At 38.6% G+C, this 26,658-nt stretch overlaps 3 protein-coding genes across 3 annotated transcripts; all 3 read left to right on the top strand.

Annotated features, from left to right (window-relative positions):
• Window positions 1–966: 966 nt before the first annotated feature.
• On the top strand, window positions 967–1,197 carry ATC70_004989 (uncharacterized protein; the record flags this gene model as incomplete). The annotated part of the gene is made up of 1 exon (XM_064824288.1): window positions 967–1,197. The coding sequence occupies one exon, from the start codon at window positions 967–969 to the stop codon at window positions 1,195–1,197; it is 231 nt and encodes a 76-aa protein (XP_064677224.1).
• A 4,513-nt stretch (window positions 1,198–5,710) lies between these two features.
• On the top strand, window positions 5,711–8,896 carry ATC70_004988 (uncharacterized protein; the record flags this gene model as incomplete). Its single annotated transcript, XM_064824287.1, has 8 exons — window positions 5,711–6,538; window positions 6,602–6,700; window positions 6,757–6,873; window positions 6,934–7,044; window positions 7,105–7,948; window positions 8,013–8,150; window positions 8,211–8,690; window positions 8,748–8,896. The coding sequence occupies 8 exons, from the start codon at window positions 5,711–5,713 to the stop codon at window positions 8,894–8,896; spliced, it is 2,766 nt and encodes a 921-aa protein (XP_064677223.1).
• Window positions 8,897–21,075: 12,179 nt separating this feature from the next.
• MRP2 (40S ribosomal protein mrp2, mitochondrial) lies at window positions 21,076–26,232 on the top strand (the record flags this gene model as incomplete). The annotated part of the gene is made up of 1 exon (XM_064824286.1): window positions 21,076–26,232. One exon carries the CDS (start codon window positions 21,076–21,078, stop codon window positions 26,230–26,232), a length of 5,157 nt encoding a protein of 1,718 aa, XP_064677222.1.
• Window positions 26,233–26,658: the final 426 nt, after the last annotated feature.

The raw sequence follows: 26,658 nt of genomic DNA, 5'->3' as shown, positions 1-26,658 counted from the left end.
AATGTTGCTTTTCTTTACATATTAGCAAAGCTACATTTTAATTTTATGGTAAAATACAACAAAGATTTCGTATCAAGACTCTGATAACATGATTCATAGAAACATGAACCAGCTATGATTCAACGGATCTATCATTATTCATTGACATATGATACGGAAGGGAGCAGGAGTTGTCAGTACCCAAAAACGAGCCTTATAGCAGCTTTTTATTGGTGAGCTTATATCAAAGAAACCAGATGTAGTGTAACATCTTGTACCCTAAAAAACTTGGAAGTATACGGAACAAACATTAGGCTCACAATTTGCTGTAAATCAAGATATACTACTTGCGAAGCAGATTTTCGTATTGTAATTAGCATATGCTATTTGTTATGACACTTCTGTCAACAATTTAGAATTGATTTGTCGTCTATAGACGTTTGATGTCATTGTGTCCAAAGAATAGATATGACATCGTACTTGATAAGAGCCATGAAAGATTGTGATTTTTGTACACAACGGACGAATATGATGTAAAGACGTATCTATCGCTCAATTCCCCAATGCTTGTAGTGTAGGGTGATGGGATGTCATTTTAAGTATGGTGTGATATTCTCGGTACCTTGGACAAGGAATACAGAAAATAAAAGCTTACCAAATAACGTATGATAAACCGTTTTATATATTAAAACCGATGGTAGAACCCGGATAATGCCACTGATGTGTCGGTAAAGCGAGCAAAAGAGAGAAAGATTTAATATACAGATTAAGAAGTATTCCTAATGGTGGCATTTATACACAAAAAAGGAACTTGAAGTGATGAAATGTGTTACAGCATGTGAAATAGAAATCATATGAAAAGTTATAATGCATTCACGTAAATGGGATGGATCAAGAAACCTCACTTTTATATAAAAGGATGTAGGATCAACCTGGAATTCAGAAATTATCAAACACATCAATCAAAACAAAACAAATCAAATCAAAATGAAGTTCTCTGCTACTCTCATCGCTACTGTTGCTTTCTTGGCTTCTGCTATGGCTCTTCCTACCAATAGCACTGTACCCAACAATGGTATGGGTGGCACCCTCGCTACTGCTAGTATCACAGTTGATAACCCTAATGCTGTTGCTCAAAGTGCTTCTACTAAGCTCAATACTGGGATCATGGCTATTACCTTGACCTCTGCTGTCACTGCTGCTTATGCTTTGATCTGAAGCACATACCTCTAATTCATCTAGACTTTAATATACTGATCAAGCATGCAAATGCTCTGATTGAATACCTCTTTACTACTGTTCATACTTACGATTACATAACATTCTAATAAATAAATCCTATTTCTTATAAATAACACTTACCAAAATTTTGATCAAGCCATTCGATTCACAAAAGCTTGATTTCGGACAGTTGTAAGAGAAACTATACACATTAAGTTGACACGATCGTTGTTATTCAAAATACTCGTAGCTGGCATCTTCATGTATTTGCTGGCCAAATGGTCTGATTACAGCTGTAACTATAGACATGTGCATTAGACTAAAATTCGTGTCAATAGGTGATTGCTGTATTGGCAGAATTTTATGATCTCTATACTACATGAAACATTCAAAAAAAAGTAGACAAACAAATTATATCCTTTCAAAAATTTGAAGAATTGGGTGCCGTACAAGGTGAATGAAGCCGGCAAGGGGGAGAGGGTTTGGAGGATGTGCTAAGCCCATCCACCAAAAACATAACGCATCTAACTTAACATTTCGTAACATTGTCCTATGAGGCAGTTTGCCGTAGCGAAGTGAAAGAAAAAAATTATGGCAGCTTAGCCTCTAACCCACCATTTGGTAATATTAATCTTAATGAGGGGTTTACAGTAGTGAAGCAAAGATGTAAAACCATAGTATTCAAGCAGCAAATTCGGTTTCTCATTTCCATTATTATCAAGCTTACCAGCAACACAACGCATCAAAATTTGCATGAATCAGCATTACCAAAATCAATATGCCTCCTATTTGAATTAAAATTTGCTCAAGCTACAGAACTGTCTTTCCAGAAGATTTCAGTAACCAAAGATGTGATTTATGCCGTGTAAATAAACTCTATAAAGCAATACATAACCAAATTTGACAGTTTTCAAGCCGTCATATCTTGACATGTAGACTTTTATGAGCCACCGGAATGACACCAAACAATTATAGTTGAGTAGTAGTAACTTCCTGTCACCTTTGCTCAACTTTTGGAAGACCAAAAAAAAAAAAAAAAAAAAAAAAATGGCCAAAAATCGACCGAAAAGCATGAGGTACCCCTCATGGTTTACATTGAAAATCAAACGATCGCATTTTTCACCTTGAAAATAAAGACTTTTATTATGGTATACGAGCCTTTCAGCACTTCGGGTGGTTTCCTGACCTACGCTTCGCTTCGGTGGAAACCAACCTACGTTCAAACGGCTCGCGCTGCCGCGGGCCTTTGGCTAATATCCCAAAATTAATATAGCTAAAATGTTAGAAGAGGAACCCTGATTGTTGATTGATATATAATCACTAATCATATGAGTGTTTATGCTTCGGATGGTTCTCACCGAAGCGTAGCGAAGGTAGAGAACCAACCTGCGCAGCGGCAGCTCGTGCTACTGATTGCTCTTGCGTATTTTATCAAAATACTGCTACTTTCATTTTGACCCTCCACTTACACATAGTAACCCTTCATATTATCTGTGGATCTGATTCTTATGTGGTGTTCTACATCCATATACACGTAGCTACTTCATATACGGGCAAGCAGCATACTGGCATTCCCACTTTTTAGTCCTTAGTGTCCCTAATACAGTAAAGTATGGGTGCATTTGAGCTGAATTTTCTTGCGTTCAAGGCCGTTTTAGATCGTCAGAATAGCCCCAAATGGTTGCTTTCATCTGGCAGTTACTTTCTGACACTTTTGCTCGACTTTTTGGGGACCAAAAAAACATGGTCAAAAATCGACCAAAAAGCATGAGGTATCCCTCATGGTTTTCATCGAAAATCAAACGATCGCATTTTTCATCTTGATAATGGAGACTTTTACTATGGTATATCTTGAATCAAAATGTTTCTATCAATCCAAAGCAACCTCTGAAATTATCTTTGTGGGACTTTGATTTGTAAAATTTCGACATTTTGGCCATAAATCTCTTTTCATATGTTACAAATCATTCAATAAGTGAATTCAAAACATCTATTTTACTTAGTACCATTGGAAGCGCCTTGAAAAGTACTCCAGGAAAGCTTAAGGAAGCATGTGGTGATTATCATACTTCACTTAGTCGAATCTGCAAAAATAGCTCGATCGAGTCCAGAATCATCAAGATTTGTCCAATCTGGAACAGACTATGATTCTGGGTTTGAATGGATTTTGGCTTGTGGGGCCAGCTGGCAAACTCAACGCCCTTTTCATACTGCAATACAGTAGTAAATGCTCTTGAAGCGTATGAAAAAGTAGGTGGCAGGCCATAAAGCTATCGTTTATAATGATATTTTATTGCATTCTATATCGTTCATAATGACATCGTCTTGCATTCTATATTTAATAACGTTAGTCTGGACATTGGCGATTCATGGGCTGCGTAAGATGTCTGCAGTAAGTAGTGAAATCTGTGAGGCTCTGAGACGTCGTTCAAATAAAACGTTGACAGCATTGAGTGGAGGAAAGAGGGTAGAACTAACAGTGGTTTTTGTTGATTGATTGTAAAATCATTATTCTCATATGAGCCAGGTCTGATATTAAATCAAAATGCTTCTCTTGATCCAAAGCAACCTCTGAAACCAATTTTATGAGGTTTTCATATGCAAAATATGGCTATTTTCGCTAAAAATCTCATTTCAAACTTTATTAAATTGCTCAATAATTTCAGTCAAAACGCTCAACACAGTTAGCACCATTTGAAGCGTCTTGAAAAGTGCTTCAAGAATGTATTAGGAAGCGTAGGGTGATCATCACAGTTTATATAGTCGAATATTACCAAATATATTAAAAAAGTCGAAAAAAGACAATATCTGTCCAATCTTGAACAGAAAAAAATAAGCTGAGATTGAATTATTTTTGGCGACGGCTTGCTGCTGGCTGATCTAAATGCCTTTCTGTTGATGACAATGATGATTGCGATGCTGATTAAACGGGGATCATGGAATTGAAAGGACAATTGCTTAGCGCAAATACTTTTTTTGGGGGAGTTTTGCCTCATAAAGATGTCTTTTTCAATGACAATATCTCAAAAAGTCGCTGTAGATCTTACACAAGTCCTGTATTTACACATAGCCAGCTTTATATCGCCATCTTATTAAGAGCATCAGCAGCAGCGAATAGTGTGACAATTCTACTATCAGAAAATGGCATAAAATTTGAATTTTCTTTCATATCGTCTCAATAATTGGTTTCGTTTGATATCAGTGTGAGCAAAAAGGATACTAAGGGAGATACCTCCTCTCCCCCTGGCTCTGATATAACGTTTCTTTTTTTTTTTTTTTTACTCAGAATAAATTGTTTAAAATCTACTTGATATACCAAAATTTTATTATATCTGATTTAAAATGTCTTTGGAGAGAGCCCACAGGGCGACGCTGATATCGAGCGTAATGAGATAGATTGGCTAGTGATTTCTATACTACATAAAACATTGCACCGCATTGTGCACCTGAAAGGAACATGTAAAAGATGAGTATTTATGGTTGTATCAGTATATCAGTTACATTTTCACTGCCCAACAAACGCATTGGGTGTATATATATATATATATCTAGTTTACAAAGATTGTTTGACTTTAGCATAGACTTGGACTTCAATTCCGCGTAATTTCCTTATTAAACACTATAAATTCAACCCAGGTTTCATCCATCATACAGAACAGGCCATTGCTCTGCGAATGCGGAAACAAAATGTATTTGAAAACCTTCATCTCAATTGGAAAGTCGATATAATTAACCAAGACAAGAAAATGCAGGCGATGCCTCATTAAAGCTATCATCTCTTAATTGCTTTTTCTCAACATCGAAGCCGAGGTTTTAGCATGCACAGACCATAATAGATGGTACATAAGGTTCACTGGTTGTAGATGATGTGAGAAAACTATTAAATATGACGAGAATTTGAATCTAAGAACACCCTCGGCGTTCATCGAACAATCGAGCTAGCACCCACGATACATAATATCTGACTTGATAGCAGGGCTAAACTAAATAGTTATATGAATGGCATCTTTCTCTGCTTGGAACATTCCCCCTGCTCAAAGATGAAATTCACATATTCGTTTACTGCATGCGGTTAAACAGATATTGGTTCGGTCTATGACTAACAATTTTCAACGGAATTACACAAAGGAGGTACAAACAACGTAGACAATTCGTAATCTAGCTTTTTAGGATAAAACGTGCAAAGTGTTACACGACCATACGGCCGAGACATACGAATATTTATATGATTGACAAAGCACCGTGTCTGAAGAAACAGCAATTTGCCCCTGAACATCACAGTTCATCATGCATGATTGTCATGTAATCTATCTAATGTTATTACAAACACATCAATTTAGCAAATACACTTGTAATGGGATCATCAACGCATGGTTGTCCTACTTGGAGGATGCATTCGGAGAGCTAAAAAAAACATTTATATATTTCTGACAAGATTTCTTTTTTCCCTTCGATCTTTAGATGGGGTTCCCTTTCACTTGTTTACCATTTTCATATATTTCGAGATAACATGCCAATGAATACAATTGCTTCTCCTGCTGCTTCAATAGAGATGAGGACAATTGACGATTATAAAACACAGAACGATCAATACTGGACAATCATCGAAAAGCAAAGATTAATCATCAAAACAATGCAGAAATCACTCAATCAATTGACGAGTGAAAATGAGATGCTGATCAAGAAAAACAAGGAATTAGAGTCATCTATCAAGAATACTGGCAATTCAGCGTCTACACCATTATCAATGGAGGCTACCACAGCCACAAGCACAGCCACAGCCACAACATTAGCTTCAACGCCTGCCGTACCACCTAGATCACCGTATCGCATCAATCACAATCATAGCAATCATCCATTAGACGCCAGCGTTGATCTACCAAAGAGGCCGCCTGTATTGAAATTAGCCATGTCGAATCATGCTCACTTCCAGAACCGAGCAGCAGACCAACCAGCAAGCACAACCAAAAAGACAAGATCCAAGGTGCAACACAAGAGAAATCACTCGCAAACAAGCAATCAGCCTAGTAACAGCGCCACTAGTAACTTGAATATACCAGTGATGTCCAAAAGTAAATCTGAACCTTCTACCCCTGCCCAACCACGCACGCCTCGCTATGATTCACTTCATAACAACCATCCACTAGACAGCCATGTTGCTACGCCAACGACAGCCACTGCTATTTTAAGAAATCTGTCCAACGTAAATGTCAAAGTTATATCAAGTATCAACACAAACGAAAAGGGCTTTACCATTGGCATTCTGCAGAAAGAAGATGACCGGGAGATATGGAGAATAGAGAAATCACTATCAGACTTGATGAGCTTGGATTCAAATGTGAGTTTCTAGCCAGATCATTTAATGAAAATTACCATATTTAACAAATTTATTTTGTTCTAGCTCAAATCATCAAATCCAGCTTTGGCGTCAACATTCAAGAAATTACCTGACAAGTCTCTATTTGCAACCCATGCGCCAACCAAAGTGGACGAAAGAAAGGTATGCCTGCACTGTTACATGTATTGTCATGTCCTATATCTAATCCAAATGGGTAGAGCATGGCCCAGGATTACTTGCAACATGCCATCACCTTGAAATCTATAAATAATGATATTCTGTGTGAGTTTTTGAGTACCGACAGAATCCACAATCTATCCATTACTCTCACCAATGTAAGGATTTAGCTTGCTACCTATAGAAAGAGCAGCATGACTAAAGTCAGCGTATTTTAGGATGCTGGAACCAAAGAAGGCTATCTGACAAAGAAGGGAAAGAACTTTGGTGGCTGGAAATCAAGATATTTCATGTTGGATCATAGTGGCATCTTGCGATACTATGAAACTGTAGGTTATTTGTAATGTAAATCATGGAAAAGTGGTAGACTGACCAATTCTATCCTGCAGAAAAATGGAGCTTTCCTTGGAAACATCAACCTCATCAACTCGCAAATTGCCTCCCAACCTCAATACGAATCGAAACATGAGAGCCATTTCCGTCATGCGTTTTTGATTGTCGAGCCAAAACCCAATGGTGGATCACACAGCAAACATATTTTCTGTGCTGATTCTGACGCTGAGCGAGACAGTTGGGTCGATGCCCTTCGTTTTTATACAAACCAGCTACACATTACCGAAGACATTATCAATTCCTCATTTGCCGCTGACGATTCAATGATGACCATTGATCATTTGGTGGTGGAGCCGTCCTCTTCAACAGAGAGCAATAAATCGTCCATACTTAAGAAGAGACCCAGCATTGATTACATTTTAAACTATTTTCAACAGACAAATGCCAGTCGTCGAAGATCATCTACGTCAAAGACATCATCACCTACAACCTCTGCCGACTCTTCATCTGTTGATGCTTTTCCCGCTACAGTCAGTTCTCCAGCAACAACGGAAGAGCAATCCGAGGAACACATAAAAAAATCAAGACACAAGAGCAATCGCAAAACCTTCTGGGGCAAGAAGATGTTTGCATCTCACACGGATAATCCAACATCCCCTCATAGTCTCACTTTTGGCACAAGTGATTATGAAGAGACGTGCGGCCCTAACCAGATCTTTGGTATCCCTCTTGAAAATGCAGTTAATGTGTCTCGAGTGTGTGATCATTACGATTTACCTGCAATTATTCATCGCTGCATTGAATACCTGGAGGCGAGAGATGCTCTTACCGAGGAAGGCATCTATAGACTGAGCGGAAGCTCTGCAAAGGTGAAGATTTTAAAGAAGCGTTTCAACAATGGTGAGTGCGCTTGTCAGAGATTCGCTAATTTCCATGCTGATCATCTTTTTTCTTTGATATATAGCTGGAGATGTCAGGCTCTTGGAAGATGAGGAATTCCATGATGTGCATGCTATTGCTGGTCTTTTGAAGATGTGGCTCCGGGAAATGCCAGAAAATATCCTTACCGAGGCCCTGCTGGGAGATTTCCTGAATAGCATTCGTAATGTATACTGTGCCTGTGATGATTCAAATATGTCTAATTGATGATGTGTATTATTAGATCTCGATAAGGAACAAAACAAAATATGCGAAGTCGGCAGATTGATTTCCACTCTCCCCCTCGCCAACTATACACTTTTACGTTCCTTATGTGCTCACTTGATTCGGGTAATCGAGAATTCTGACAAGAATAAAATGACACTCAAGAATATCAGCATTGTCTTTTCTGCTACGCTGGGCATTCCGTCCAGCATTTTCAATATGCTTCTCAAGAACTTTGACTACATCTTTTGGACAGATCGATGCGATGATCAGCAAGTAACTGAAGATACCATCAAGATATACATGGCAGAAGAAGAAGTCTCCTTTGATGCACAGCAGTTGCACCATCCTCACGATTTTGTTCATCCTGTGATGAAACGAGTGGCTGAGTCGTCTTACCAAGATGGCTTTATCGACAGTGGTAGATCCAGAAGAAATAGTATTCATTACAAGGACAATACGCCAAAAGAGTTCATCTCTTTAGAAAAGCAGCTTGATGGTATGTAATCTTCACTGGTTTAAAGGCATTCGTGTTAATGTGTTATGTTTGTAATAGCTGTTTTGGATGACTCTTCACAGCTGGATGATGACATTTACTACAGTGATGGCGAACTAGAGATTGCTTATTTCGCTTCTAGATACAATGCCAACAGCAAGACTTCAAATCATCTTCCATCAACAGAATATGCATCAACAGCAATTTAATACCCCTTTATACTATCATGAGCCATTTCTTGCTTGATTGATTCAGCGAAGATGGCCTCGGCCATTGTACATATGCAACAGCTACAATTCTCTCGTTTACTTTATCTTAATACTGTACTTCCGCTCCTTCTGCTCTATTCCTTGACAAGTTTACTCGTCAACTTTCCTCTTACAGTCCTTACCAATCAATCTATACATACTATACACAAATTCATTCCAAACAATCCCTATTATTTAATCACTCCCTTATATACTACTATCATTTACTCAATAAAATAATTCCTTATAATAATCTTCATTCACTGATGGTACTCTTAAGATGGTGACACCAAACTGGCCATGCGTAAATACAGGAATTCTGTAAGATTTACAGCGACTTTTTTGAGAGGTTGTCATTGCAAAAGAAACCTTATAGGGAAAACTTCGAACAAAAGAAAAAAAAAGTATTCAAGATAGGCGATTGTCCTTACAAATTTATGATCCCCCTTTAAGCATCATTGTCATCATCATTGTCATCATTAGAAAAGGTATTTGGGCCAGCCAGCAACAGCACTGCCCGCTGCCAAAATTGATTCGACGTCAGATTATCTTTCCTGTTTAAGATTGGCCAAATTTTGCTTCTTTTGACTTGATTGAATTATTTTGTTACATTCGACTATATAAATTGTGATGATCATTCGATACTTCCTAATACTTGTCCCTGGTGGTAGGGCGAAGTGGTAAAACTCCCGTATGCCAACAGGAGGATTCCGGTTCAAATCCTGGTGAACGCAAGTTGTTTGATTTTTTTGAGGTAGTACTGATGTCCTCGTTTGGTGTTTTGTGCTCTTATCCATGATCTATATTTTGACGATTTTCCGCAAGACTGTACTGGCTCTAGGAGTCGCACCTTATTAGTAGTAGATTTCTTTCCCAACTTAGTTCAAAAAATATCTTATTCCCCTTCATTGCAGACATTGGGTCCACCGACAGTCTTTTCTATCCCTTAGTATGACATTTAAAGGACTTTAAATAGAACCTGGAGCTCGACTCCCCTACAAAAAAAAATTCCTAATATATTCTTGGAGTACTTTTCAAGGCACTTCCAATGGTGCTAATTGCAATACGTGTTTTAAATAAACTTATTGAGCAATCTGGTAAAATAAGAAATGAGGTTTGTATTGAAAATGTCCAGATTTTGCATATGAAGGCCTTACAAACGTGGTTTCAGAGGTTGCTTTGGATCAAGAGAAACATTTTGAATTAATATATGCCATAGTAAAAGTCTTCATTTTCAAGGTAAAAAATGCGATCGTTTGATTTTCGATGAAAACCATGAGGGGTATCTCATGCTTTTTGGTCGATTTTTGGCCATGTTTTTTGGGTCCTAAAAAAAGTTGAGCAAAGATATCAGCAAGTTACTGTTACTCAAGTATAATTGTTTGGTGTCTTTCCAGTGGTTCAAAATAGCCTACATGTCAATAAATGAAGGTCTGTACGCTATCATGTTTGGTTATGTGTTAGCTTTATAGAGTTTATTTACACGGCATGAATCACATCTTTGGAAGATGAAATCTTCTGAAAAGGCAGTTCTGCAGCCTGCGCAACTTCTTATTCGAATAAGATGCTTAATATTGATTCTGGTAAAGCTGATGCATATGCATGTCTAGATTTCTGAATAGTGTGGTTTGATCACGCTAGGTTCATGATATGCACTATTATTTTTTCCGCACAAAATTTCGCTATGAGATCATGCTACCTCCAGAGTTCTAGCATCAATCTTTTAAAACTTAATTTTGGATGATGACCTAAAGCTCGAAACAAAAAATACCTTTGTAATACAGAATCTTTAACATGAGTTAAAAGATTGCATCCCATGAGATTGAGACATGTTGGAAATCAATGACAAACGACGTTGTTTAGAATATAGATCATATTTGAGAGGCAAATGTATTATACAACGTATAATACATGAAAAGGATTGAAAAGGGGCAGAGATGCGTGCGTGGTATAGTGAGATCTCTTTGTTCCCACAGTGCAAAAAAATAAGGGTGGTGCCATCAAATGGCTAATCTATATCCTGGATCCTGAAATGTGGTAACCTATAGCCTTTCGTCCCTAAAAGCGGGTTCCAATTTTGACAAATACTCCTCCATCAAATCGACTATGAAGAACATTCTATTCTGGATTTTCACTGTTGTTTTTTTTCTAACTGACAGTCCACGAGCTTTCACGCAACACATCTGCGTTAACTGGTTTGTCCAAGGCTTATACAATTATCCCGTATTCAAGATTAAGATCCTATTGCGGCGGCACTGTCAAGTAACTATAAAAACCTTCGAAATTTATACTAGTTTAAATCCTCATTCAATCTTGGGATGACATAATAAATATATTCAGCTCTAATTGTATTTTCTCTGTCTATATTTCGTTATTCTAAACAGACGTATGATGCTTGCCATGCCATTTGGTACTGGGGGCGGGTATCTGCTGACTAGTAGTGTACTGCTGCTGTATCTATTATATTATTGCTATTCCTACGTAATTAATAAAAATATTAAAGGAAATCGCTCTCGTAAAACTGTTTAATGGATGCTAGATAATTTTGCATTGAAGACAAGTCCAAGAGATTTCATGAAAATGAAGCAACAATAAATTTCAATAGAAATCAGCTGTATTTTATTTGTGTATAAAATGAAATGAAGATCCTAAAATTGAGTAAAAAAAGAAGCGTATTGTACATTTGTAACTAACTTGTAGGATTAGTGATGATAGAGAGAAATTAGTGCTACAATTGCGAAATCTGGCAAATGATGTTGATGTTTGATTTAAAGTGGTAATCAATGCAAGAGCACTGCCCATAAAGGTCGATTCGGATTTGAGTAGCCTGGATGGGGTTGGATGAACTATTGTTATAAAATGATTTAACGTAACCTTTAAAGTTTAAGGCGTGATGTTTGTTATTGAAGTGTAAGACCCTTTACCTGAAGTACTGTGCAGCATCTATGGCATCAGGGCATAGTTGTAATATTTGAATATGCTTGCTATTGGTTTGATTTTATTTGGATAAAGATAACAACATTCATTACGACCATCATGGATGTGATTGAATACACTGCGATCAAGAGTGATTCATTCACACGGTGTGTGAGATAAGAGCGCATCTTTACTTTAGTATGATTAAATGGTATATCGATGCACAGTTGAGTGCTTTCTTGGTAGATTGTTCAAATATCATAAACTTGAATGAGTGATATTTGATAACTTCCGGCTTTCAATGAAATTTCTTTTAGGAGGTTATTTTATTACACTTGTGATTGCACCACATTATTATACATTTAAATAAAGAAGAAGATACACTTTTATTGCAAACACATAACTATTACAAATGACAAATCAATAGGAAATCAACTAGTTGTAACCTTTCGGTGCCTCAACGTCTCAGCCAATCAAATTGCTTGAAAACTCCGCTGACCTAAAAAAAATTTTGCGAGGGTTTCCCCCTGTTTTGATGTGAGGCAAAATTTTAAGCTCCGCTATATAGCAATATAGCTGTTACTATCATCAAATTTTCCCCAGGTGCTAGAGCATGCCTTACTTACACCACCTAGCTTTTAGATTCTGGCGTTGAGACTCTCAATCATCACTAAAGTAAGTAGCGATAACTAAGTGGAGGCAGCCTATCTACCTCCTAGCCTCGGATAAAGTCTTGTTGAGCTTCAGGGATAGGCACATCCACACAACGTAAAAAGGTATGCTTCAAAAGAAACATAATAAAAAAAAAACAAATGAACAAAAGAAAAGAGCATGCTACAGTAGTACTACAGGAGTATGAAGGCAAAAAAGGAATACTCATACGCAATGAGTCAAAGAAAAGCATAACAAATACAACATCAGAGAATGTTCAGAACAGCTCGTTGTTGTTGCAACAGAAATGAATACATGAGCAACGTGCATGATAATAGTCTGTTGCAGAGGAACACAAACACACACAGTTGCATGAGCAATAGTAGTATAAGTGTGCAATACAACATAATGACTAATGTTGTTTCATGTGAAGCCACAGATGCAACACAAACAACAATCCACGGCTATATAACATAGTAGTATTACAACGGTAATACAGATATATAGCAGTGCATCACGCTTGTTGTTCGTATATACGAAACAACAGTGTTGCAAGTACTCGTTGAGCTGATCATATCACAGCCAACGAAAGAAGAAAAAAGCGCAACAAAGAAAACATCATGATGCATTATCATGAGAAAGGAAGCAATAATACAAATGTTCAAAGAAGGTTTATATCATTACGACCAGAAGAAAGAAGATACTTACCACTTACCACAGCCACAGCCACAGATAGACCAGAAGAGTATAGGCAATTACCGGAGACAGACCAGAGAACGAGCATGCACCAAGTATAGTAGACCAGAAAAGACCAGATGAGCAGCAGTAACACCAGTACCATAGACAAACTAAAGAACGAACGCCATCAGCAGAGAGCAGACAAAGACCAAAGAAGTTACTTACCACTTATCACCGCCACAGATAGACCAGAGAACGAGCATGCACCAAGTATAGTAGACCGGGAAAGACCAAATGGGTAGCAGCAACACCAGCACCATAGAAAAACTAAAGAACGAATACCATCAGAAGAGAGCACACAAACACCAAAGAAGTTACCACTTATCACCACCACAGATAGAGATATTACGCAATTACCGGGTATGGACCAGAGAACGAGCATGTGTCAAATACAGTAGACCAGGAAAGACCGAATTAGCAGCAGCAGCAATACCAGTGCTATAGAAACACCGAAGAATGAACGACATCAGAGACCAGACGAAGACCAAAGAAGCAACCACCAGATATGATAAGCCAAAGAAGCAAACAGTAGAGATAGCAGAGACGTAATGGCAGCACCACCCACGTCAACCAGACAAAAAGAATCATCAAAGCCTAATAAATAAATTTAATTAGTGTTAATTCTACGTCTTCCAGTGCTCGTTATCGAATGGTACTTAATAATATTCCACTTCAAAGAAGCAGTATTAAGTTCTTTCAACGGTACATGACAGTGCTATCAGAAGCTAGAGTGTTATTATCAATCAAACGGTTTTCAAAATTACCATGGTTTGATACTAAACGCGTTTTGCAAAAAAGGAAAAAAAAACGGGGGTATGGGAGTATGAGAGGGCGCCCTACCCGACGTCACGACCAGTAAATCTGATCTCAGTCTTCTGCAGCGGCAGCCATAGTTGCGGTAATTTAATATGAATTTGTGCTGTGGATATTTTCGTGTTCAAACTTGTCTTGATCTGACATCTTTTAAACGTTTTTGCTAAACTTGACTATGAAAACTGTCGATATCACACCCAGCTTTCTAATATACTTTTAAAGGAATAGAGAAGCCGCATCGAATGATGTTGATTACATTTAGCTTTCAGACCGAAAATAATGAGCAATTTGCAAAAGTACGAAAACATGTTTTTTGCCAAAATGTTGAAGTCTTATACAGGAAAACCTCATAGAAAGTGTTTCCAGTGTTGCATCTCATTTTTACAATCAATTTGATTGTATATGTATCATAGGAAAAGTCTTCATTTTTGGGATGAAAAACGCGATCGTTTGATTTTCAAGAATTTTCCCTTGCTAATACTCATAAAAAAACAACGATTTTCATGAATTTGCGATGACAAAAAAATTTCTAGATAAAGTATCAGTAAGTAGAGTATATCAAAGGAGAGTGATTTGGTCCTATTCCAAGCGTCTGCAACACTTTGTAGCATGAGCTATTCGTGCTTCAAAATGACTGAATTTAGGCAGAATTTGACCTAAAAATAAAGCGTAGTAGATTCTGTTGCCAAAAAAGTAAGTAAATTATAGCTTTGTTTGACGTCTCTGATGTTCTGCACTGTACGAAACCCAACACCAAAGCGGTCGACCCATTCATCTGATTCTGACAAAGTTCAGACCTCACTTTTTGATATGCGCGAATACAGTAATTTCTGATTCATCAGAAATAAATTTAGAAAACAGTGTATGAAATTAATCAGGTAGTAAAGAATATCGTTTATTACGTTGGAAATAAGAGGATTTATATACTATTCGAGCTGAAGGATTCGATGTGAGGAGGATATGGTATTAGATGGGTTGATTTCGATAACAGAATAATAGATTGGATCTATTATCCTGGACATGCCATGATTCGGATCGTAACTGAATCCTGTTTCATGTCAAATTTTATGATCTGATGTAATCTGATGTGATGTATGCTTGAACTGATTGTTTTTACGCATTTGGAGACCCGGTTTATAAATGATACATCACGATCAAACATCGATTTTTGAAGTATTGATGCTGGAGTCTTGAGACTAACATATTCCTATACCATTTTTTTGCCCTCTGTTGCATACAAGCATGCATCTTAGGGTACATTCACTTTCTCCTCAAGCCACCTTTTACAGTGTAGCAGCATAGCTGATGTTTATTGCATCACATCACATCTATGTTTACAAGTCCAGTCAATTGTGTGTGCACGGGTGCCTCAGGAACTACAATACATTCAATCTCCCTAATGTCAAGATATCGAGATCCACCTACACTACATAAAACATATCGACTTAGGTGGCCTCTCAACAAGCTATACCAACAATCCATAAGGCCCCAGTGGCCTGCTATTTATATACTATCTCAACGTAATAGTCATTGACCAGGGATCTATCATATTTAAACTATTGTAGGGGGAAAAACTGTCCCGTTCGTTTAAAAAATTGTCTTTTTGCATTAGGTTTTAGTCATTTCTTTGTATACAAAGTCGAGATATATATTGTTTGAATGAGAGAAAGTAGTGCTATCTATACATGTTTATGACTTTTCAAAAACTAAAATCGAATGATTTTATTATTTAAAGAATGAATATAGAAAAATATACATTATATTATAAAATCATTAATAGTGAGTTGAACCACTTTTGCTCTTGATGACAGCGTTGATTCGGGCAGACATACTGTCAATATATTTTTGGCACTCTTTTTCTGTTATTTTGTATTATTCTATGTAAATATGCCGCTCTAGTTCTTCTTTTGTAGAGGGTCTAGTGGAACACTTATTAAGACGAAGCTTTAGGAGATGCCATACATGTTCAATGGGATTAAGATCTGGACTTCGGGGTGGACAATTCATATTTTCGTCTAGATTTAACCCATTGTCGGTGAACCATCGCTTAGTAATGCCCGAGGTATGCGGCGTTGCTTTGTCTTGTTGAATTCGCACATCAGATGGTGTCTTCCCGAAGTGCTCAAGAGTGTCGTTCAATGATGTCTTCGAAATATCATCGACATACAAGCCCGAGTTTATTGCGTCTTCAGTAATGGTGGTACCATGACTAGGCTCCTCCGCTGTTATGCAACTCCAAAACATGACTCCACCGTCATTTCCCTGCACCTGAGACTTGACTTAATACGGCTGCATGGTTCGGCCACCATTTGTCTAGTAAAAACATTTAACATCTGAGCCCCAAATATTTACTTTTGTTTCATCCGAAAACACTCTACAACGCCAGAAAGCAATAGTAAGATGCCTATGCTTTTTAGCCCACGCCAATCGAAGCCGCTTGTTTGTCTTGCTAACAAAATTTATCTTTGCTTTTATTCGAGATTTAAGACCATTTCTTCTCAATGACTTGCGAATGTCACCAATTGACATTGTGGAATACATCCACTATGATCTGCATTCCGACAGTTCATCCAGTTACCAGATTTAGATATAAACTGTATGTACACTGGATTAGATGCACGATATCGATTTATACTATAAGAAGATATGGACTTCAGATACGCTAGTACTATAAGATTCATACTATATAAGATATAGGCTATAGATGGCACCACGGACATGGATGGCACTATAGACTTATACTTGTATTCCGACATTGACTACGGATGTTTACCATATCTGGATAGGCACCAAGATTAATGCAATATGAGCTTGTTGCTTCAGATGTGCACTTCATGATCCACGCTATAAGACACATGCTTATATCCGTGATACTAGCTACAGATACTTTATGTACTACAGACTTGTACTATATATGAGACATGCTATAGACATGCATACGATATGCTACAGACATGCCATATATCCAGATACATGCTAAAGATGTATGCTTAGCGATATACACTCAGATATGTACTATTAATATAGACTAAGAAGACTGTACCTATCGGATACATGCTACTAGATCGATATTAATTATCCTTATAGAAAGGATAGATCAGGGTACTTCGGATGAGAGTCTAATTATTCATCCAGACAGAGCTAAATCATGATTAGCTTGCTGGAGTTGTCTTTTAGCATGATTAGACATTAGTTGATCTGAGTTGACTTATTTGTCAATCTAATTAATAGAACTTTTATCCATTGTTATAGTATATAAGATGGATCATCTACCTGGCCAGTAGAGAGACTTCAGTTTACTTGACACTTGTCAGTTTGATAATAAAACATACCTTTATCAAGTTGACTTTACTGTTTTTTTTATTCTTTTTTTTTCCGTGAATTTTAGTCTATAAAGCCTCAGATTCCACAATAATGGCTCCTTTACTACATTTTCCTCGCTTAATTGTTCGACAACAGACGTAGTAACTTGAATTCACTCTAGATGTGTAGCAACCCTTCAACGTAAACACAGAATGACCCTGATATAAAAGCTTTGGCGTCAGTATAGAGATTGGAATAGCTCTTTCTCCTTTTCCGTAAAATGAGCAGTTTAGATTCGAATTTCTCCCACGACAACACAACAAAGCAAGCTTTCACCAAGTAGTTTTGCACAGCATTCTCCAGTATCAATTCCATTGATCTCTTACTTCTAGTCGCTCGTAATCAAGAAGTATTTATAAGAAGTTCATTACTCAAAAGCTGTTAAGATACGTAACACACTTCTGACTTTTTAGGAAATCTTCACCAAGATATAACCAATTTTTCATTACAACGCAACACCTAATTCATTGATCTTATACTTTTAAACGTTTGCAATTACAACAGCTTTCAACAGTAGCTTTTATAAGTATATCTTTGTTCATAACCGTTTACGTTTGGAATCATTTGTATTTGATCAGCAACGCACCATCCGATCTAAGATCCAACTATACTACTGTTTTCCTTGCAGGATTTTGCTATAGGAATATGCTGTTGTCAGAGCTCTAGCATTAACGGAATGGCAAAGCCAAATTTCGGATGGCCCAAACCTCAAAACCGAAAATACCTTTGCATCTCCAGAGTCTTGGATGTTAGGTAGAAGATATCAAACCATGATGAAAACATTGAAACATATATGATGGAAATCAATGATTTACATTGCATGTTTGGCGGGACATTTGACACTGGGAGAATCCTGTGCCTAGTATACTGCTGTGTAGTACTAGATTCAAGTCTGTATAATGTCATTGATGCTCGAGCTTTTAAATCACTGTAATTTCACATTTCAAAATACAAATCTGGTTTATTGCAACGCAGAAAATTCTAGTCACTATAAAGCACTGTAGTTTATCTACTTGTTCCGCAACACAGCCCGCTATACCATATTTTTAGGTCGAATTCTGTCCAAATGTAACCATTTTTCAACTCGAATAAGTTATGCCAAAAAGCATTTTGGACGCTTGGAATAGGGCTAAACGACTCCCCTTGGTTGCGCTTTACTTACTGATGCTTTATCTCAATTTTTTTTGGGTCATCGCAAATTCATGAAAATCGTTGTTTTTTTATGAGTATTAGCAAGGGAAAATTCTTGAAAATCAAACGATCGCGTTTTTCATCCCAAAAATGAAGACTTTTCCTATGATACATATACAATCAAATTGATCGCAAACATGCAATACATCACTGAAAACTCTTTTTATGAGACTTTCATTTGCTAAATTTTGACGTATTCACAAAAGACCTGTTTTGATATTTTTGGAGATTGCTCGTTATTTTCGGTCTGAAAGCTAAATGTAACCAACACCATTCGATGCGGCTTCTCTATTCCTTTAAAAGTATATTAGAAAGCTGGGTGTGATATCGACAGTTTTCATAGTCAAGTTTAGCAAAAACGTTTAAAAGATGTCAGATCAAGACAAGTTTGAACACGAAAATATCCACAGCACAAATTCATATTAAATTACCGCAACTATGGCTGCCGCTGCAGAAGACTGAGATCAGATTTACTGGTCGTGACGTCGGGTAGGGCGCCCTCTCATACTCCCATACCCCCGTTTTTTTTTCCTTTTTTGCAAAACGCGTTTAGTATCAAACCATGGTAATTTTGAAAACCGTTTGATTGATAATAACACTCTAGCTTCTGATAGCACTGTCATGTACCGTTGAAAGAACTTAATACTGCTTCTTTGAAGTGGAATATTATTAAGTACCATTCGATAACGAGCACTGGAAGACGTAGAATTAACACTAATTAAATTTATTTATTAGGCTTTGATGATTCTTTTTGTCTGGTTGACGTGGGTGGTGCTGCCATTACGTCTCTGCTATCTCTACTGTTTGCTTCTTTGGCTTATCATATCTGGTGGTTGCTTCTTTGGTCTTCGTCTGGTCTCTGATGTCGTTCATTCTTCGGTGTTTCTATAGCACTGGTATTGCTGCTGCTGCTAATTCGGTCTTTCCTGGTCTACTGTATTTGACACATGCTCGTTCTCTGGTCCATACCCGGTAATTGCGTAATATCTCTATCTGTGGTGGTGATAAGTGGTAACTTCTTTGGTGTTTGTGTGCTCTCTTCTGATGGTATTCGTTCTTTAGTTTTTCTATGGTGCTGGTGTTGCTGCTACCCATTTGGTCTTTCCCGGTCTACTATACTTGGTGCATGCTCGTTCTCTGGTCTATCTGTGGCGGTGATAAGTGGTAAGTAACTTCTTTGGTCTTTGTCTGCTCTCTGCTGATGGCGTTCGTTCTTTAGTTTGTCTATGGTACTGGTGTTACTGCTGCTCATCTGGTCTTTTCTGGTCTACTATACTTGGTGCATGCTCGTTCTCTGGTCTGTCTCCGGTAATTGCCTATACTCTTCTGGTCTATCTGTGGCTGTGGCTGTGGTAAGTGGTAAGTATCTTCTTTCTTCTGGTCGTAATGATATAAACCTTCTTTGAACATTTGTATTATTGCTTCCTTTCTCATGATAATGCATCATGATGTTTTCTTTGTTGCGCTTTTTTCTTCTTTCGTTGGCTGTGATATGATCAGCTCAACGAGTACTTGCAACACTGTTGTTTCGTATATACGAACAACAAGCGTGATGCACTGCTATATATCTGTATTACCGTTGTAATACTACTATGTTATATAGCCGTGGATTGTTGTTTGTGTTGCATCTGTGGCTTCACATGAAACAACATTAGTCATTATGTTGTATTGCACACTTATACTACTATTGCTCATGCAACTGTGTGTGTTTGTGTTCCTCTGTGTAATGAAATAGCCACCCAAACGCAACTTAATTGAAAACCAAAGTTCATCAAATAGCACTCATTCAAATTCATGCTATTTGGATCTATTAATGAAAGCGCTCAAATGTACATCAAAAACCCATTTAAAAATACTAAAGTAAAGATACACGCTTATATCGCACATCGTGTGAATGAATCACTCCTGATCACAGTGTATTCAATCACACCCATGATGGTCGTAATAGGTGATGGTATCTTTATCCAAATAGAATTAAATCAATAACAAGCATATTCAAATATGACAACTATGCCCTGCTGCCATAGTTGCACAATATCCCAGATAAAGGATTCCATGCTTCAATAACAAACATCACACTTTAAACCATCAAGGTTACATTAAATCATGCTATGACGATAGCTCACCCAAGCCCATCAAGGTTACTCAAATCGACCCTTATGGCCAGTGCTCCTGCATTGATTACCACTTTAAATCAAACATCAACAACATTTGCCAGATATCGCAATAGCAGCACCTATTGCTCTCTATCATCACTAATCCTACAAGCCAGATGCAAATGTATAAATACTCTTCTTTTTTTACTCAATTCCAGGATCTTCAGTTCATTTTATACACAAAATAAAATACAGTTGATTTCTATTGTATTTTACCTTTGCTTTATTTTTTTTGTGAAATCTATTTAAACCTGATTTCACTGCATTTTTTACAATATTCAAACTATATTTTATTAAACAAACCTTATCACAATGTCTGACAATACCAACAACTCTGGCTCTCCTTCTGTCCCCTCTGCTCAAGGTTCTCCTGCTCAACGTCAACCTGGTGACGATACCATTGAGCACACTAGACAGCAAGTCCAGGCCATCCACTTGGATCAAAGTACTAATGTCGGACAACAACCTCAACCTTCAAACCATCAAGAGGATATTGCCATGATGGATGCTACGCCATTGCGATCCTCTCCTGTTTCTGATTTGGCTAACCATGCTCCCAATGACGGTGGTGAATCCTCATCTCAAGTTACTTCTCATTTGTCTGCGTCGACATCATGTTCATCAGGTAATGCATCCTCCTCTGCTGCTGGTTCTAGCACGTTGAATTCCATCAAGAAATTGGTCTGGCGTCGGGATTCGTTTGTGCGTCTGTTGCTGGACATGGTCGAGGGAACTGATATGAACAATGAGCACGGTCAAAAGCATATTGAAGATATGCGATCCAAGATCGAGGACCTGAATCGTCTGATCTCCACTGTCAAACACTCAGCCAAGCTATCCGAATCTAATGTCACCGCATCACTCACTGGTGACAATGAGGGCATCTCATTGTCCAAGCAAGACCTACCTAAATTCCAACTTCGTTCGCATGCCACCAAGTACTTTCCCAACGAAATCTCCTATGATTCGATTCACCATTTTCTGCGCTCCTTTGAGAAGGTAATTTCGTCTTCAGGCAAGGCTGTCGAAAATGTATGGCGGCGATACATTCCACTCACGATTCCATACGACCTTGATCTCTGGTTGAATCAAGACCTGCTGACAGCAAAGTCGTGGTCCATGGCTAAGGAAAAATTCACGTCCAAGTTCAGTAATGCTGCTCTACGCTTGGATGCTCGTCGTGAAGTTCAAACCGCTACCATGCGATCTGGAGAAACTACGGAGGAGTACTACAACCGTTTCGCTCGGGCTATGATGGAGGCAGGCTACTCATCTGAAGATACCACTCTTGGCGATACATTCTTGCTCGGCTTCCCCAATGAATGGCAGATCCAAATCAACGCTGTTCTCGGTGTTCACTTCCCTGGGTGTTCTAACTTCACCGCCAGTCAGATTGTCACCTGTGCCATGAACGTCCTCAACAGTCAAAAGTGTCCTGTTTCGTTTGTCAACGCAAAGCGACATGGTGGTTCTCGTGCTTCGTCCTCTTCATCCGGTTCATCTGGATTCTCTTCCTCTGCTGCTGCTTCTTCTTCTGCTCCTCGTTACTACTGCTCAAACCATGGAGGCTCTCAGGCCAGACATCACGAGAAGGACTGTCGTCTGAACAAAGGTGGTTCTTCATCAAGACGTGTAGTTGAAAAGGCAAACGTACCCAAGAAGGCCAGCGGAAACACTTTCTGCAAGTGGTGTGGCAAAACTTGGTTCCACGGTCACTCTTGCCCTGAGTACCAAGCTATGAAGGGTTCGTTCAAGGTGTTGAGCGTGAGAAGAGAAAATAGTGGTCATCGACCCTATACAACTGGCTCCAGTAGTCAGAAACAAAAGCGTCATTCCCGTAATGGCAAAGGAAAGCAAAAGGACTCCGGGTCCAGCGAAAGTGACCTCTTCCGCGAGGCTATGGAAGACAAAGAATGTAAGTCTTCCACATCAAACAAAAACACTTTCAATTTAATAACACCATTGCTTCTCAATAACATTAGAATCATCGGAAAGGTGGATCCTGGTTCAGATGTTAGCATCATTAACAAATCCGTTTTGAATAAAAAATTCTCTACCATAAAAAATATCAAAGCATTGGGTGGTTATTTAACCTTTTTGAGCATGAACAAAGATGGTAGTGCATCTAAAGCTGAACGCATTGGAAGCACCGAACCCATCAAAGTAACTTATATGAATGGAATCACATTTGAACATTCCTTTGAAATCATTGACTTCAATGATTCCATGGCTGAAGAGTTTGATGTACTCCTAGGAGTCGACATCTTGCCTCGCCTCAACATCTATCTTAGTGGAGTAGCTCATTGCTTTCCTGACACCGAAAACGAAATTGCTCAATTCAAGAATATAAACTATGACACTGAAAACGTCTATAATCCAGAAAATGCTGATTATGGTACTTCTCAGGAACGTCACATCCTTCTACAACAGATCGAACAATCTCTGAATGCCAACAAGAACATCCCTGCTGACGCAGTATGTTCCATGCCTGAAAGTGTAGTGCATGTTCCTATATCCAATCCCAAGGATTGCTTCATTCGCCAGTATCCATTATCCATCAACTCGCATGCCGAGATTGACAAACAAATCAAAGAATGGCTTCAAAATAAGATTGTTGAACGCTGCAAACCCTCATCAGTGTTCCATTCACCTCTGATTACGGTGACAAAGAAGGATGAGAACGATCAACCCACCAAATTGAGAGTGTGTTGTGATCTCCGTCGCATCAATGCGTCCATTGATGACAATTACCATGAAAATTATGCGGTTCCCAAGATTCACGAAATCTTTGAACGAGTGTCCTCTAGCGCACGCATAATAAGTAAAATTGACTTACACCAAGCATACTATTCGTATGGTGTGCATGAAGCATCTCGCAATGCCCTTATATTCTCGCATAATGGCATTTTTTACAGATGGTGTAGGGCCCCTTTTGGCCTAAAATTTATGAGCTCTCTGTTCGTAAAATGCATGTCAATTTTATTCACTGGTTTATCCGACGAACTAAAATTCGAAATGGAAAAGAACATGGATCCTTCCCAAGTTGATCCAACCAAAGTATGGGGTGGCATTGAACACTACATAGATGACTGTGTCCTGCATAGTATCTGTGAGAAAAGCCACATCAAGCTTATCAATCTTGCCGTTAATCGCTTGACATCCGTCAACCTGCGCATCAATGTGAAAAAATGTTCATGGTTCCAGACATCAGTCTTTTTACTAGGCTTTGTGGTTGGACCTGGCATACAAAAGATTGATATGCGTCGTTTATCTGACATAGACGAATGGCCCATTCCCAAAACTGCAAAACAAGTTCGCTCGCTTATGGGTGTCGTTTCCCATCTGCGAAACTTTTGTCCCATGCTGTCCAAGGTTGCTGAGCCCATCGATAGTCTTCGAAATGACAGTGACGTAAAAAAGAATTGGACACAATTGCATACTGATCGGTTCAATACCATCAAGCAAATACTGCTCTCAAACCAAATACTGCATGCTCCAGTGTTGGACGACAAAATGTTCCTCCAATGCGATGCTAGCCTCTATGGCATCGCTGCCTGTCTTTATCAAAAGGATAAACTGGGTAGAATCAAGCATATTGCATTTGTTAGCAGATCTCTCAACTCAGCTGAGCGCAACTGGTCTACAAACCGTAGAGAGTGCGCCGCTGTTGTCTTTGGATTCATCAAATTTAGATCGCTACTGTGGGGTCATAATGATATCGAGGTCCTGACCGATCATTTGGCATTGACCTACATGTTCACATCTACTTCACTAAACAGTACGCTCCAGAGCTACTTGGAAATCTTGGGAGAATTTCACTTCACAATTTCACATGTGAAAGGCATTGAAAATGTTCTCTGTGATGCTCTTTCAAGGGTATATTCAATAATTGATGAAGACAAATGGCTGGAAGATGAAAATGATCGACAGATGAGAAAACTGCATAAGCTCATTCTGATCAAAAGGGACACCAACAAAAAGATTGAAGTAAACCGTCAACGCACAGTCTATTCTCAGGACCGCAATCTCAACGTACTTGCTGTGAAACTAAATAGCAAAGAATTCCAGAATTCTACAACGGATTACATTGCTCCTCCAGAAGCAGATCGGGCTCAAATCATCAAAGATGCACATAAAATAGGCCATTTTGGCATTGAGTCTGTGGTTCAACATATCCACACGTATTTGGGTTTACATTGGAACACCATCTACGCTGATTGCAAGGAAATACTTAAAGCATGTCCTGAATGTGCAAAGCACAACGTCGCTCGTCGAGGTTTCAACCCTGCTAAAAGCATCGTCAGCTTTGACGCCTTTGATCACATTGCTATGGATATCTTAGGTCCTATGTCGATCACCGATAAGGGAAATGTTTATGTGCTGGTTGTGATTGATCTCTGTACTCGCTACATTATAGCTCGTCCAATTCCTAACAAAAATGGCGCTACAGTCGCTCAAGCCATACTATCCATCTATGGTGACTATGGTGTTGCTGTTAGCATCCAACAAGCTGACAACGGCAAGGAATTTAAATCCAATCTCATGGATCACTTCACAAAAACGCTTGGCATCAAGCAGCGACATTCTCTTCCTTACTACAAACAATCCAATGGTAGTGCTGAGAACGCTATCAAACAATTCGAGCATACGCTACGCAAAATGTGTGGTAATGACACGCATAACTGGGATGATCGCGTACCCATCGTCCAACTTGCACTCAACATGAAAGTCAAAGAGCGTACTGCCAATACCCCATTCAGTCTCATGTTTGCTCGTCAAGTTAACGTCAATCCCAATCCAAATAAACTCAACCTCAATGGACGTCCTGCACTATCCATTCAAGAGCTCCAACAGCGTATCGAACACATGAATACCATCGTGTTTCCTGCTCTCCAAGAGCGTACACAACGGCTTGCTGAGGAATACAATAAGCGTATGGATAAACGTCGATACATCCTACCTGAACTAGCCTTTGACTCTCCTGTCATGGTCCGCCTTGAAGAAGGTCGTTCATCCAAACTCGCGCCTCTCTATGCTGGCCCATATTTCGTTGTCAAGCGTACCCAAGCTGGCAATTACATTCTAAAAGACGAAACCAATTCTCTCATGCATCGTGAATATACTCCTTCTGAACTCAAACCTGTCAACATTGATGAAACTACCATTGAAGACGAAATCTTTGAAGTTGAGGACATTCGCGATCATCGCTACCGCGATGATGATGAGATCGAATACCTAGTTAAATGGGCTGGTTATTCTGAACGTGAAAATGAATACATTACAGCTGATCTGTTCTCCTCTCCCATTCCCATCAAAAAATACTGGGAAAAGGTCAAGCTCAACAAGGAACTGCAACATCAAAGACATGCACCACTACCTACAAACAAACGCCCCTCAAAACAGGCTGGTAACAAGCGAAAAGCAGGCACTGATCACACAAGCCGCGAAAACACTCGCCGCAAACATTAGTAGCTTCCAGCTTTCCTTCCTCCACTGCCTTCGGCACTTGTTTCTCTGCTCTTGCTTATATCTATGTCTTCCTTCCTTCTACATGTTCCAATCAAATCACTTTTGGTCGTCTAAATTCATAACTCTGTCAACTTTTTCCCCACAAAAAGTTTGGCTGGGGGCAATGTAATGAAATAGCCACCCAAACGCAACTTAATTGAAAACCAAAGTTCATCAAATAGCACTCATTCAAATTCATGCTATTTGGATCTATTAATGAAAGCGCTCAAATGTACATCAAAAACCCATTTAAAAATACTAAAGTAAAGATACACGCTTATATCGCACATCGTGTGAATGAATCACTCCTGATCACAGTGTATTCAATCACACCCATGATGGTCGTAATAGGTGATGGTATCTTTATCCAAATAGAATTAAATCAAT

Source organism: Mucor velutinosus, assembly GCF_035048745.1.
Source record: "Mucor velutinosus strain NIH1002 chromosome Unknown tig00001542, whole genome shotgun sequence".
NCBI classification, from domain to species: domain Eukaryota; kingdom Fungi; phylum Mucoromycota; class Mucoromycetes; order Mucorales; family Mucoraceae; genus Mucor; species Mucor velutinosus.
Note: the sequence above shows the minus strand (reverse complement) of the source record. Positions and strands in the feature narration are given on the sequence as shown.